A 13,472-nucleotide genomic window follows, 5' to 3' on the forward strand; every position below is an offset into this window, starting at 1 on the left:
ACATTTCCGAGGGTTTGTTCCACTCTACCCACACGTCCCTTCTCCAGGCATGAACCAACTAATTTAAAGTCTGTGAACTTTGAGGTGGCTGTGCTGACTGATTGCCATTGCTGGGTCAGATTTTTGTACAATCTCTCTGTATGTGACCAGGTTGGTAACAGGCAAGGCAAAGTCGATGTCGTCGACAGTGTGCCAAAGTCGAATGTTCAAGGGAATGGCACACCTTACATGCTCTCATAGGTGGTTGGCTCGGCGTCTATGTATGAGTGTGCTGTGGTCAATGGTATCGAATGCAGCACTAAGGTCTAGCAGCACCAATAACGAGATACAACCTCGGTCAGACGCCAGTAGCAGATCATTTGTAACTCTGATCAAAGCAGTCTCTGTACTGTGACATGCTCTAAATCCAGACTGGAATTCTTCATTGATGTCATTCCTTTGGAGGAAGGAGCATAATTGAGTTGAAACTACTTTTTCCAGAACTTTAGATATGAAAGGTAGATTCGATATAGGCCTGTAGTTCCTTAGTTCTCTAGGGTCGAGTTGGGGTTTTTTGACAAGGGGCCTTATAACAGCCACCTTATATGCTTTAGGCACATGTCCTAATGTCAGAGATGAGTTAATAATACCAAGAAGAGGATCTATAATTTCTGGGAGCATCTCTTTCAGTAGATTTGTAGGTATAGGGTCTAGTATGCATGTTGTTGATTTAGATGATCTAATAATTTTAGACAGCTCATCTTGATCTACGGTATAAAATAATTGCATTTTCTCCTTAAGGGCGCTGTAGTTAGTTTGTTCAGCGGGTTTCACTTCTGATTGCATTGTTATAATTTTTTCTCTAATATCTTGGATTTTATATGTGAAGTAGTTCATAAATTCATCACTGCTATGCTGATATACAGGATCAGAAGTCACTGACGATTTATTTTTTGTTAATTTAGCCACCGTGTTAAATAAAAACCTAGGGTTGTGCTGGTTTTCTTCTATTAGTGATGAAAAGTAGGCGGATCTAGAAGTTATTAGGGCTTTCCTGTATTTTCGAATACTATCCTTCCATGCTGTACGAAATACCTCTAATTTAGTTTTCTTAAAGTTGCGCTCCATTTTTCGGGCCGCTTTCTTTAGAGCCTGAGTGTGTTCATTATACCACGGTGTGGGGCTGCCATTTTTAATCTTCTTTAAACGTAGTGGAGCAACTGTGTCTAGCGTTACCGAGAAGGTGGAATTAAAATTTTCAGTGGTAATGTCAAGATCTTCAACGTTATTTCTCATGATTTGAGACAATTCGGGCAGATTATCGAGAAACGCATCTTTGGTAGTTGAAGTTATTGTTCTACCATATTTGTAACAATGAGTTTTATTTGCAGCCGTAGGCCAGTGAAGCAAACATAATACCAGATAATGATCCGAAATGTCTTCACTCTGCTGAAGGATTTTAACGTCGTCCACATTTATACCGTAAGACAGTATTAAATCTAAAGTATGATTACGAAGGTGAGTGGGTCCTGACACATGTTGACTAATGCCCATGGAGTTAAGAGTGTCTTTGAAAGCCATTCCTAAGGCATCTGTAACGTTATCTACGTGGATGTTAAAGTCACCAACGACAAGGAGTCTATCTGCGGCCAGTACTAGTTCTGATAAGAACCCACCAAATTCTTTAATAAAATCTGTGTGGTGCCCTGGAGGCCTATATACAATAGCTAGAATCAATTTAAAAAGTGTTTTATCTTTAGTATTAGGTGTTGAAACATGAAGAACCATGACTTCAAAAGAATTATATTTAGAGTTCGACTTCTGGGAAATGCTAAGAGAGTTATTGTAAAGTGCTGCGACACCTCCCCCTCTGCCTTTTAGACGAGGCTCGTGTTTATAATAATAATCTTGGGGGACAGATTCATTTAAAGCAATATAATCATCTGGTTTTAGCCATGTTTCTGTCAAACAGAGCATGTCTATTTTATGATCTGTTATCATATCGTTAACAAAAAGTGCTTTATTAGAGAGAGATCTAATATTTAGCAATCCGAGTCGTAACAGTTGATTATCTGTATTTTGTTCATGTTTAGTTTGTTTAACGTTTATTAAATTACTTTCAAGAGGTTTACGCATTATTTTATGTTTGCTAATCCGGGGGACAGACACAGTCTCTATTTTGTGATGTTTGGGAGAACGGATTACTACATGTTGTACATTTTGTGTATTCTGCGACGTGAGACGGCAAGCAGACAGTTGGTTAAGCCATACTGTCTGCTCCCTGACCTGGGCCCCAGCGAGTCAAGTTTTAGCATTAGCATTAAGACTTTTTGCCATATTTCTAGACAGGATGGAAGTCCCAGCCCAGGAGGGATGGAGACCATCTCGTTTCAACAGGTCAGGTCTGCCCTCAAAACTCTTCCAGTTATTTATAAAAACTATATCATTCTGCAGGCACCACTCAGACAACCAGCCATTTAGTGATGATAATCTGCTATAAATCTCATCACCACGATAAGCATTGAGGGGGCCAGAGAATATTACAGTGTCTGACATCATGCTTGCGAGCTCACACACCTCTTTAATGTTATCTTTTGTGATCTCCGATTGACGGAGTCGAACATCATTTGTGCCGACGTGAATGACAATCTTACTGAATTTACGATTAGCCTTAGCCAGCACATTTAAATTTGACTTGATGTCAGGCGCTCTGGCTCCCGGTAAACATTGGACTATGGTGGCTGGTGCCTCTATGTTAACGTTCCGAACAATAGAATCACCGATAACTAGGGCACTTTCAGCAGGTTTCTCAGCCGGTGCGTCACTGAGCGGGGCAAACCTGTTCGAGACTGTAATCGGAACGGTCGAGTGATGTTTTGTCCTGCGACTACGCCGTCTCACAGTCACGAAGTTTCCCAGCTGCGGAGGATTTTCAACCGGAACCGAGCTGTGTGCGCTAATGTTGCTCGCATCCAAAGTGTTTTCTATCGTCGTTAAACTCTTACTATCCTCAGATAAAGATTGGATGCGAGACTCTAATTCTAAGATCTTCTCTGTCAGCCTAACTATTTCCCTGCATTTATCGCATATAAAACCCTCGCAGCTGACAGAGAAGGCTAAGCTAAACATATGACATGAGGTGCAAGTAACAATAATAGGAATAGAAGCCATAACTCACCGGATTTGAAGTGCAATTCCAACTTACCAAGGTTGCTTGATGGATCGTAGTATACTCGCTTAAAAAGAGAAACAGTTAGCACACAAGACAAACCAGAGGCAAGATGATATTCCACAGTGTGAACAGAAAGCAAGCTAACACGCTATTGCTATGCTAACGGCGTTAAGTTAACTATCACATTTGGTTTAGACTCTTCCAAGTAAATAACAGGAACAGGGTTATTGAGATATCAGGATAAGTTAGCAACGACAATAATAATTAACGATAATAAAATACACTAATATTAGAGCGAAGTGGGAAGCGCACTGATACAAACAAGCTGCCGGCAGCGATGCAGGAAACAGGAAACAGGAAGCAGGATGCAAAACCTATTCTTGCAAAAAAAAAACTTTTTTAAAATTCAGGCGGTGTTCATACTACATTACCCCTCCCTGCAACTGGTGTAAAGGTACGGTCACTGAAAAGTCTCCCTCTACCGAAACTTGAATCAGACATATTCCCATCAGCATTAAAATTGTCCATATTGTAACCATGTGCCATCCTTTCTCATTAGCATACAATTCACCAAACAATGGGTAAGGTACAGTATATCTCAAATGACAAAAAAACTTTTAAGTGTAAACACATCAATATGACTAAAGAATACAAATGGGGAAAAAGTAAAAGTAGTGGCACTAATCATTTAGTGAAATGTCCAGTTCGGTGAATATACACTACTTTGTGTTACTGTTCATTGAAACCTTGGCTGAAGTGCAGCGCCCACCGGCTACCAAACGACATTGATCCTTGGATGAAGATCCGAAGCGGGCTGATCTCCATCCGGGTCACGGCACCAATGTGACCGGCCCACTTTCTCGCCACTGTTCAAAATCTGCATTGTGTAACAGGATACAAGGAACAACTGGAACTAATACTGAAGGAGATTTTATTATGGGGCCTTTAGATGGCGCTGGATGGATTAAAGAGAGTACAGCATCAGTAAACGTTTCATCTGTGACTTTCACCTCTCCTCAGCATGCTGAAAGCGATCTGAGTACGCATCACAACGACACATCAAAACAAAATGCCTAAAACCCATTACAAAGGACATTAAGTGCAAAATGAATAGTTACAAACACTTATCTAGACATACAAAATAATCTCCTGCAGCTAGTTTTAAATCAATCATGAATTGAAAGATGAACAAATCGATACAAAATGAATACAACGAGAAACAGAACAGATATAACCATATATAACTTTAATGGATTAAAGAGAGTACAGCATGAGTAAACGTTTCATCTGTGACTTTCACCTGCACAGAATAAAAGCAGTTATTTAATCAGTTAATGGAAGGATGATTAGTGAAATACAGTACATTAATATTTCGAGTATATACTCATTAACATCCGTCACACAGGCCTGTAAAGTTGTTTGTAAAATAAGTTTTTTAAATTGACTTAAATATCCTAATTTAACTAAGCTTAGTCCTGAAGTATTACAAGCTAATCCTTGTCCGGGAAAACCGCCCCTTAATGTTTAGAATGTTATTGCAGTATTACTCTAATGTGGCTCGTGAAATCCACATTCCTGCCGAGTTTAGCCCTGACCCAAATAAAACGCACCTGATCAGCAGATTGATTGTGTTAAGTAACGCGAGAGTGATTCAAATCCAGACCACTCCGTATGCTTTACAATCGCTCTCGCGATACTTTGTCATATGCCGATAAATCTGCACTGTGCCGCATAAAGACATTGATTACGCTTCTTCAGGTGCATTTTATTTGGGTCGGGGCCAAACTCGGCAGGAAACTGAATCTCGCGAGCCAGATTTGAGTAACACTGTGTTTTTGGAGTTTAGTAGTATACATTGTTTTCTGTTTAGTTTCTATTTACCCACTATTGTATTGATGTGTTGTTTTTTAGGGAGTGTAATAAACTCAACAAACGGGAAGGAAGGAGGCGGGAACCGGCGAACATTCAAACATTTTTAATCAAAATAAATAAACAATAAATCAGCAGTAAAAAGGCCAGCAGCCGCCTCACGGTCGACTGCCGGCCACACAAACATAAACAAAACTTATCACATGTCTGGGCGCGGTACTCTCTCGTCAGCAGTCGTCGCTCATCCTCTTATGCTCCCGATCTCTTCCGTGAGTCATGCGGGACCGGTGCGCGCACAGCTGATAACCATTATCACTCACTCCACCGGCCCCACCTTGTTGCCCCACGGCTCTCGTCCCGCCTTCCTTGCTACAGGGAGGATTTCATTCCTCAACAGAGCCACCTCACTGGATGGAAATGAATTTTCCATGGCTAATGCCAGCTTCATACTGGATGTGTGAGCAGAGTGTACATGTCACATGAGCAGCGTGGAGGGAGAGCAGTTGCAAACCCATTGTCCTTTCGCACTGGCAGCGTTTGCTGTGCAATGCCATACTGTCTGTGTACCAGGGTAGGTGAGGGTAACATTTAAGATGATATAAATCCTTTAAATGTTAATGTTGTTTGGCCAGCAACCTTCTGAAAGTGTAACACGTGTAGACACTAAACGATTGCTGCCTTCTGCTTCAGCACTGCTCCTGCGACACAAGCATGACCTGCTCACATGTACTTGCTCTAATCTTTTAACACGGCCACTGAAAAAAATATGTGACTTGGATTTCAAACTATTGTAAGCTTTTGAATGTTACCAGATGTCCCATGTGTGTACTGCGATGTCATCAACAACTAGTTGTTCAGTTTGGTTCCATACACTGATATTTTTCTTCTGGTGGTTGGCTCAGAAAATGTTGCATTGTTACAGTTATGTGAAAACTATTATGACAGTTTGTGACTGGATTTGTAACGGGTATGAATTGTTTGATTTTTATAGAAGGTCTTTTGTTTTTCTGCGAGACCCAGTTGAAGACATCAAGAAAACAGATATTGGCCTACAGTACACCACAGTGACTTCACTGTTGTTCCCTAAATGACTGACTACTACCATGTTATTAAGTAAAAATAAGCACCTGTGACAGTTTGTGGAGTTTGTAGTTGTAACGACGGTATAAAGTGATGCCTTTTATTCAGGTGTGCAGCATTATTAAACAGGTTGTCTTTAACAGGAAGACAGATAGGTTGAGAGTGACTCCACAGGGACCAGCACCACTTCCACTTGTAACACGGCTTGAAGAATTTATCTTCCTGAATCTGACAAAGTTTTGGAATTTTAAATTAATCTCCAACTCTGACAGGTCTTTGACTTGAACTGGTGCTGGTCACTCAAAGTCACCTAAATAAATATTTTCTGTGTGTTTGTTTTTGTGGAACAAAAAGGAGTCACATTAACCAGTTTGGTTAGTTTATTTTATAGTAAAGAAGCAATAATAATAGTGAATCATGTCTGAGGATGTCAGTCTCTTAATGTCCTGCCTTACATTCCCTTTTCTGCCACATTGAATATACTAGAATTACACAGTTGGTACAAAATGACCAGTTTTGTTTTTGATGAAATATTACACTTAATTTGTAAATGTTGACTATTTTGAAGCCTATTCACTTTTATACCTCTGTGTGTATTTGAGAGTAAATTTATATTAATCTTGCATAGAAGGTTTGATGCTCTAAATATTCATTTGTAAATGTATATTTTGTATAAATAATAATAAGCAATGTAACTATGGGAGGCAAATCCTGCCAAATTTAAATAAATAAATTAAACGATGAAAATGAAAACCAGATTAGCAATTTCATTATACACAACTGCGTGCACAATATGTGCCAAAATGAAAAATAAAATGAAATTATTTTATTTTCATTTTCATTTTTACACTGACAATGCGTTGTCCCTGTCAAATTGAAAAAGAAAATACAATTGGTAATTTGACATTTCATTTTCACTAAAATCTCGAGGCAAGACTGCCAATATGAAAATGAAAAGGCAAATGTGAAAAATAAATTGTAAAAACATTTTTTACAAAGGTTTTATTAATGTTCACGCAACAATACTGACACAATTCAAATTAAAATGTAAACTTTGATTTTCATTTTATTTTATTTTCTCTTCACTTTTATTTCATTTTCGTTTTCATTTTCATTTTCTTTTTCTTGTTCACAGTCATGCAAATTACATGTTAATTAGTGGGTGTGGACGAGCGTCTGCATTACTGGGAACGCCCACAAAAAACGTCATATCCGTTTATTCGAACGAACATGTGGAGACCTTGTCAGGGGCGCTTGGCCTTAGCGCTTTGTAATGATGACGATGACTGTGCCTGGTGCAATACCGAAAAGTTATTGTGTGGTGTTCTGCATCTCTGATAAGTTAACAGACGAACAAACTAAAGCATTGGAGAGCCCGTATCTCTAGCGTGCCCTGAAACATGCCGGAGCGCGATTGTCCCCACTCCGCCGCTGACCTGCGCTCACACTGTACATTACCATCCGCACCCGAGCACGCTATCATCATTACACTGTGACTGCTTTTAAGAAAACATAAACAAAGCGATCTTTCTCAGCACAATAGGGGTCTCCAGCACGCTGAGGCAGCCTTCTTTGACTCGTCTTGCCCGCACTGCGGGCGGATGGTCATTCAGACATTCCCTCTGGGGGCCTAGCGCCCACTTCCTCACAAAAAGAGTTTCCAATCTCCCTGGGTGTTTCTCACAGCCGCACTCACCCTCTGTCAGACGGTGTTCGGCAACTCGACGTTGCGTCCTGGCGAGGCGCAACATCGAATGTACATTGCAGCCCTCAGCACTCTCAAATCGACGGTGCGTGGAGCTGTATCGCCAGGCAGGCAAACCAGCAGAACCAGCACTGCCAGCCATCGAACCACCCCCCGGGGGGGGTCGATGAAGCAGATTGTACCCTTAGTCCCCCTGTCGCGGTCCTTGGGAGCTTGGCTCGAGCTTCCCATACCGTCACGGTGGCTGAGGGAAACGATCCGTCTCGGCTATGCGATCCAATTCGCCAGAAACCCACCCAAGCATCCTCTCAACCTCAGTCAGAGGTCAGGATGCTCCCATACTAAGAGCCGAGGTCGCCACCCTTCTGGCGAAGGGAGCGTTCGAGCCCGTCCCTCTAGCCGAGATGTCCAACGGGTTTTACAGCCCGTACTTCATCGTCCCCAAAAAGGGCGGGGGGATGCGCCCCATCCTAGATCTGCGTACCCTGAACAGGCACCTGCACAAGCTGCCGTTCAGGATGCTCACGCAGAAGTGCATCCTGACATCTGTCAGGATTGGTTCATGGCAATCAACCTGAAGGACGCTTACTTTCATGTCTCGATTCTCCCTCGTCATCGCCCGTTCCTACGGTTCGCATTTGAGGGTTAGGCATATCAGTACAGAATCCTCTCTTTCGGTCTGTCCCTGTCCCCACGAGTCTTTACGAAGATCGTGGAAGCCGCCCTCTCTCCCCTCAGGGAGATAGGTGTGCGGGTACTGAACTATCTCGATGACTGGCTTATCTTGGCACACTCGCGAGATCTGTTGTGTACACCCAGGGACCTGGTGCTCCGGCACCTAGATCGACTGGGATTACAGGTCAACCGAGAGAAGAGCAAGCTCTCCCCTGTGCAGAGCATCCTCTATCTTGGTATGGAACTCAACTCTGTCACCATGACAGCGCGTCTGACTACAGAATGCGCCCAGTCAGTGTTGAACTGCCTGAAACATTTCCAGCAGTCAGCGGTCTCCCTGAAACAATTTCAGAGGCTCCTGGGACACATGGCATCCTCGGTGATACCCCTCGGGTTGATGCACATGAGACCGCTCCAACACTGGCTACAGAGTCGAGTTCCCTGGAGAGCGTGGCACACCGGCAGCAGGCGGATGGTGATTACGCCTCTCTGCCGACACACCCTAACCCCTTGGTCTTCCATGACCTTGCTTCGAACAGGTGTCCCCCTGGGGCAGGTTACGAGGCATGTCGTGGTAACGACGGACGCCTCCCTGCAGGGCTGGAGTGCAGTGTGCAACGGGCACGCAGTGTCTGGGCTATGGACGGGCCCCCGCCTGCGATGGCATAGAGTTGTGGACCGTGCTACTCGCACTGAAGAGGCTTCTGCCTCTCGTGCAGTGCAAGCACGTGCTGGTCCGGGTGGACAGCACTACTGCAGTAGCGTATATCAACCGCCAGGGTTGCGTTCGCTCACGGCAGTTAACACAACTCGCCCGACGCCTCCTCCTGTGGAGTCAGCAGGTGACCCGCTCCCTGCGTGCCACGTATATCCCAGACAGGCGACGCGCTCTCTCATCAGTCGACGCCTCGCGGAGAGTGGGGACTCCACGCCCGCGCAGTCCAGCTCATTTGGGTGCAGTTCGGGCAGGCTCAGGAAGACCTGTTCGCCTCCCTGGAAACCACCAATTGCCCGCTTTGGTACTCCCTCTCCGAAGCTCCCCTTGGCATGGATGCCCTAGTGCACAGCTGGCCATAGGACAAGCGGACGTATGCCTTCCCCCCAGTGAGCCTCATTGCACAGACCCTGTGCAAGGTCAGGGAAGAGGAGCATCAAGTGTTACTCGTTGCGCCACACTGGCCCAACCGGACTTGGTTCTCGGAGCTGATGCTCTTGACGACAGCTCCACCCTGGCCGATTCCCCTGACGAAGGACCTGCTTTCCAAGGGGAAGGGCATGTTATGGCATCCCAGGCCAGACCTCTGGAACCTCCATGTCTGGCCTCTGGAAGGGACGAGGAGATCCTGAGTGGTCTACCCCCAACGGTGGTAGAGACCATATCTCAGGCAAGGGCACCAGCCAGTAGGCAACTGTACACCTACAAGTGGCGCCTCTTCTCGTCCTGGTGCGCTTCTCGAGGAGAAGACCCACGGAGTTGTGCGATCGGGACCGTGCTGTCCTTCCTACAAGAGAGACTCAAGACTAACCTCTCCCAATCCACACTGAAAGTGTATATAGCCGCCATTGCCGCTCATCACAACTCTCTAGGACAGCACGACCTGGTCATTTGGTTCCTAAGGGGTGCGAGAAGGCAGAATCCGCCTCGTCCGCGCTCTATACCCTCTTAGGACCTTGATGTGGCCCTGACGGGCCTCACCAAGACCCCTTCGAGCCCCTAGAGGATGCCGCTCTTTCTCATCTCACGATGAAGACGGTTCTCCTGATAGCGCTCGCCTCAATCAAGAGGGTAGGTGACCTACAGGCATTCTCCGTGTCCCCTGACTGCCTAGAATTCGGACCCAGGGATTCTCACATTATCCTGAGACCTCGGCCCTGCTACGTGCCCAAAGTTCCCACCACTCCTTTTCAGGACCACGTGGTGAACTTACAGGCGCTCCCCACTGGGGAGGAAGACCCAACCCCGTCCGTGTTGTGTCCAGTACACGCACTGGGCCTCTACTTAGACCGCACGCAGTGCTTCAGGAGCTCAGATCAGCTCTTTGTCTGTTTCGGAGGAACAGGGGAGAGCTGTCTCCAAGCAGAGGTTGGCGCACTGGATTGGGAATGCTGTCACGACGGCCTACCAATCCCAAAACCACCCGTGCCCACTCGCAGTGAGAGCTCACTCCACCCGGGGTATAGCCTCCTCATGGGCAATGGCACGCTGCGCCTCTCTCACAGACATATGCAGAGCTGCGGGTTGGGCTACACCCAACACCTTTGCGAGGTTCTACAACCTCCGCGTAGAACCGGTGTCAGCCCGCGTCCTGCATGGCAACATGTAGGACCGGCAACCGCTAGGGTGTACGCCTATGATGGTACCTTCCCCCCTTTCTCGAGTGGGTCAGCATACTAATTCAGCCTCCCTTCTTTCCTTCTTTTTTTTCGAAGAACAGGCACTCCATCCATCTCTAAGCAAGCACCTCCTGCGGGCGGGCTGGGCAGAGCAGCCCTGCCCCTTAGGCCGGGTACCACCTGAGTTATTCGCAACATAGCTCTAACCGGACCTAGTGCTACCAGACGTTGTAACCCCCCAAGCAGGGCGGTTCCGTCTGATGTATCCTCATGTTGGTTCCCATCTTGGTAACCCATGACCTTCCCTAGGTGGACCTCCACCTCGCAGTTAACTCCTTCAGTCCGCACATTCTTCCCATGAGCTCTCCCGTAACGGTGAGACCATGTTGGTATCTCCACAAACTCCTCCCTACGGTAGGAAGTGGTCTCTGTAGTGCATCCCCCGCTTGAGGAAGTAGCGCTTACCCAGTGGCCTTACGGTACCAGGCGGCTTCTAGCTGTTAGAGAAATAAGGCCGCCGCCTGTGAGGCCGAAGGCAGGGGCCTTCCCACATTTCTAAAAAGCTCTGGGACCCCCTACCTACCCACTGGTAGGTTACAATTTCGCGGTTGCACTCACGGCTGACACGCCCAGGCCAGTCACCGTCGCTTCGCTAGAGATTGTGACAGGGCTCGATATTGTGGCGTTTTCCATAGGAACCCCATCTGTCGGCTCGACACAACGAGAGACCGACAGAAAAGGAACGTCTTGGTTATGGATGTAACCTCAGTTCCCTGATGGAGGGAACGAGACGTTGTGTCCTTTTTGCCACAACACGTGCTGCCCACTGCAGCAGTCGTGAGAGGTCTCAGGCTCCTCAGAACTAAGGTGAATGAATGAGGCACGCCGTCTCCCTTTTATACCCGGATATCCGGGGGTGGAGTCCGGCATGCAAATTTTATTCACCAATGTCATTGGCGTTTTCTAAGTAGTCGGAAGTGATTGGTTCTCAAGGACGAACCCCATCTGTCGGCTCGACACAACGTCTTGTTCCCTCCATCAGGGAACTGAGGTTACATCCGTAACCAAGACGAACTCCATAAAAAAACAAACTTTGAATAAATGCATATAATTGTTTTTTGTTCCATCTAACTGGTTAAATATTTGAACACTTGTATTTTTCCTCTATTTAACCACTGACCATTATTTAAAATCTGCCCTATGTATTTAAAAGCAACTCTTCTATACTATATTTTGCAGCCCCATTATGGTCGAGAATACTGCTGTACTTGATGTTTTTAATTTCCTGAGAAATCAAAGCATCTCAGAGGAAGCTGTTACAACAATGGAACAGCAAAAGGTGTGATATTTGAATGGTTGAACTAAAAAAGTGGTTAACATAATATAAATAATACTGTATGTAAAGTAATGTTTATTAACATTATTAATTAATTAATTATTATTAACTCATTAATGTTTTTATCCTGTTTAAAGACCAGTCCCTATCACATAACGTTCTGAACTTTTGTAATATGACATAATGTGTCACGGTCCTACCTTGTTTATGAAATTCTAGTCATGTGGCAGGATCGGGACAGAGCCCTTAGGTTTTATGTGAGAAGGCCATGAGTTGTTTGTTTTTACTTCTCATGTCTCGTCATTGGCCCTGCCACTCTTGTTTCATGTATTGCTTCCCTTCCGTGTCTAATATTTCCCACCTGCCCTCGCTCGTTATCCTTCATTTGTCTTTCCTATAAATGCCCTCGTGTTTCTTTGTCTTGTGCGTTTTGCCCCCTCGTGGGAAGTCTTTGTTTTCTATATATCTCTTAGTTTCGTTTTCCCCCATTGAGGGTGTTTGTTTTGTGTTTTATTAGTTAATAAAGTCTTGTTGTGTTAACCCCTTCACTGCCTGCCTGCAATTGGGTTCTTCCCGTTGTGGGAATATTTTTCAGATAAAAGTATGATTTAATTATCAATATAATCAATAAGTGTTTTCTTTCATTAAATCATTAAGCTGTGTGCTTTTGTCATGTGCTTTCTGTATTGCTCAGTGGAAAGTTACTGTGGCAGATGAGGTGAGACAGGATAAGTGGGGGTTGGAACCATAAATTGTCTAAATCAACACACACACACAAAGAGTGTTTTTCACATAAAAGAAATGTTATGAATCAATCCACTGCATATGTTTTAAGTATAATCATGAGTTGTGATGTGTTTTAATGAATCATAGGATTAAGAAACAACGCTACATAATTAAAAGTATTAGATGATTGAGTGTTTTCTTTTTACTAAAAGAATGTTAAGAATGTTGGTATGTTGTCCGGCCACAAGAAACTGTCTCTAGGAGACCACTCCCCAAAAGAAACTGTCTCTAGAGAACATTCCTCAAAACTAGCGACTGACCACAGGATGTAAAACATGTGTTATGCAAAGATGTTGTTTTGCAGATATACGTGGTGCACGGTGATTGGTGGAAAGGGAGCAGCACTCCTTAAAAGGCAGAGGAGGAGTCAGAAGATGCGAGCGACGTCACATACTGAATAAATATGGGTGTTTTTGAATAATTTGGGTTGTTGGCTTGTGGTGGAGTGAGGAGATCGTCTGACAACCCAAAGCTTTGTTACCTTTTTACATCTGATAATAAAACTTCTATATAATTTGGAGAAACGTCTCTTGCAA

At 44.7% G+C, this 13,472-nt stretch overlaps 1 protein-coding gene across 1 annotated transcript; it reads right to left on the reverse strand.

Moving 5' to 3' along the window:
- Window positions 1–2,264: 2,264 nt before the first annotated feature.
- LOC130565920 (uncharacterized) lies at window positions 2,265–3,502 on the reverse strand. Its single transcript, XM_057353071.1, has one exon. The coding sequence runs from the start codon at window positions 3,148–3,150 to the stop codon at window positions 2,281–2,283; it is 870 nt and encodes a 289-aa protein (XP_057209054.1). The 5' UTR covers window positions 3,151–3,502; the 3' UTR covers window positions 2,265–2,280.
- Between the last annotated feature and the right edge of the window lie 9,970 nt (window positions 3,503–13,472).

The sequence above is a fragment of the Triplophysa rosa genome, linkage group LG15, assembly GCF_024868665.1.
Source record: "Triplophysa rosa linkage group LG15, Trosa_1v2, whole genome shotgun sequence".
Taxonomy (NCBI): Eukaryota; Metazoa; Chordata; class Actinopteri; order Cypriniformes; family Nemacheilidae; genus Triplophysa; species Triplophysa rosa.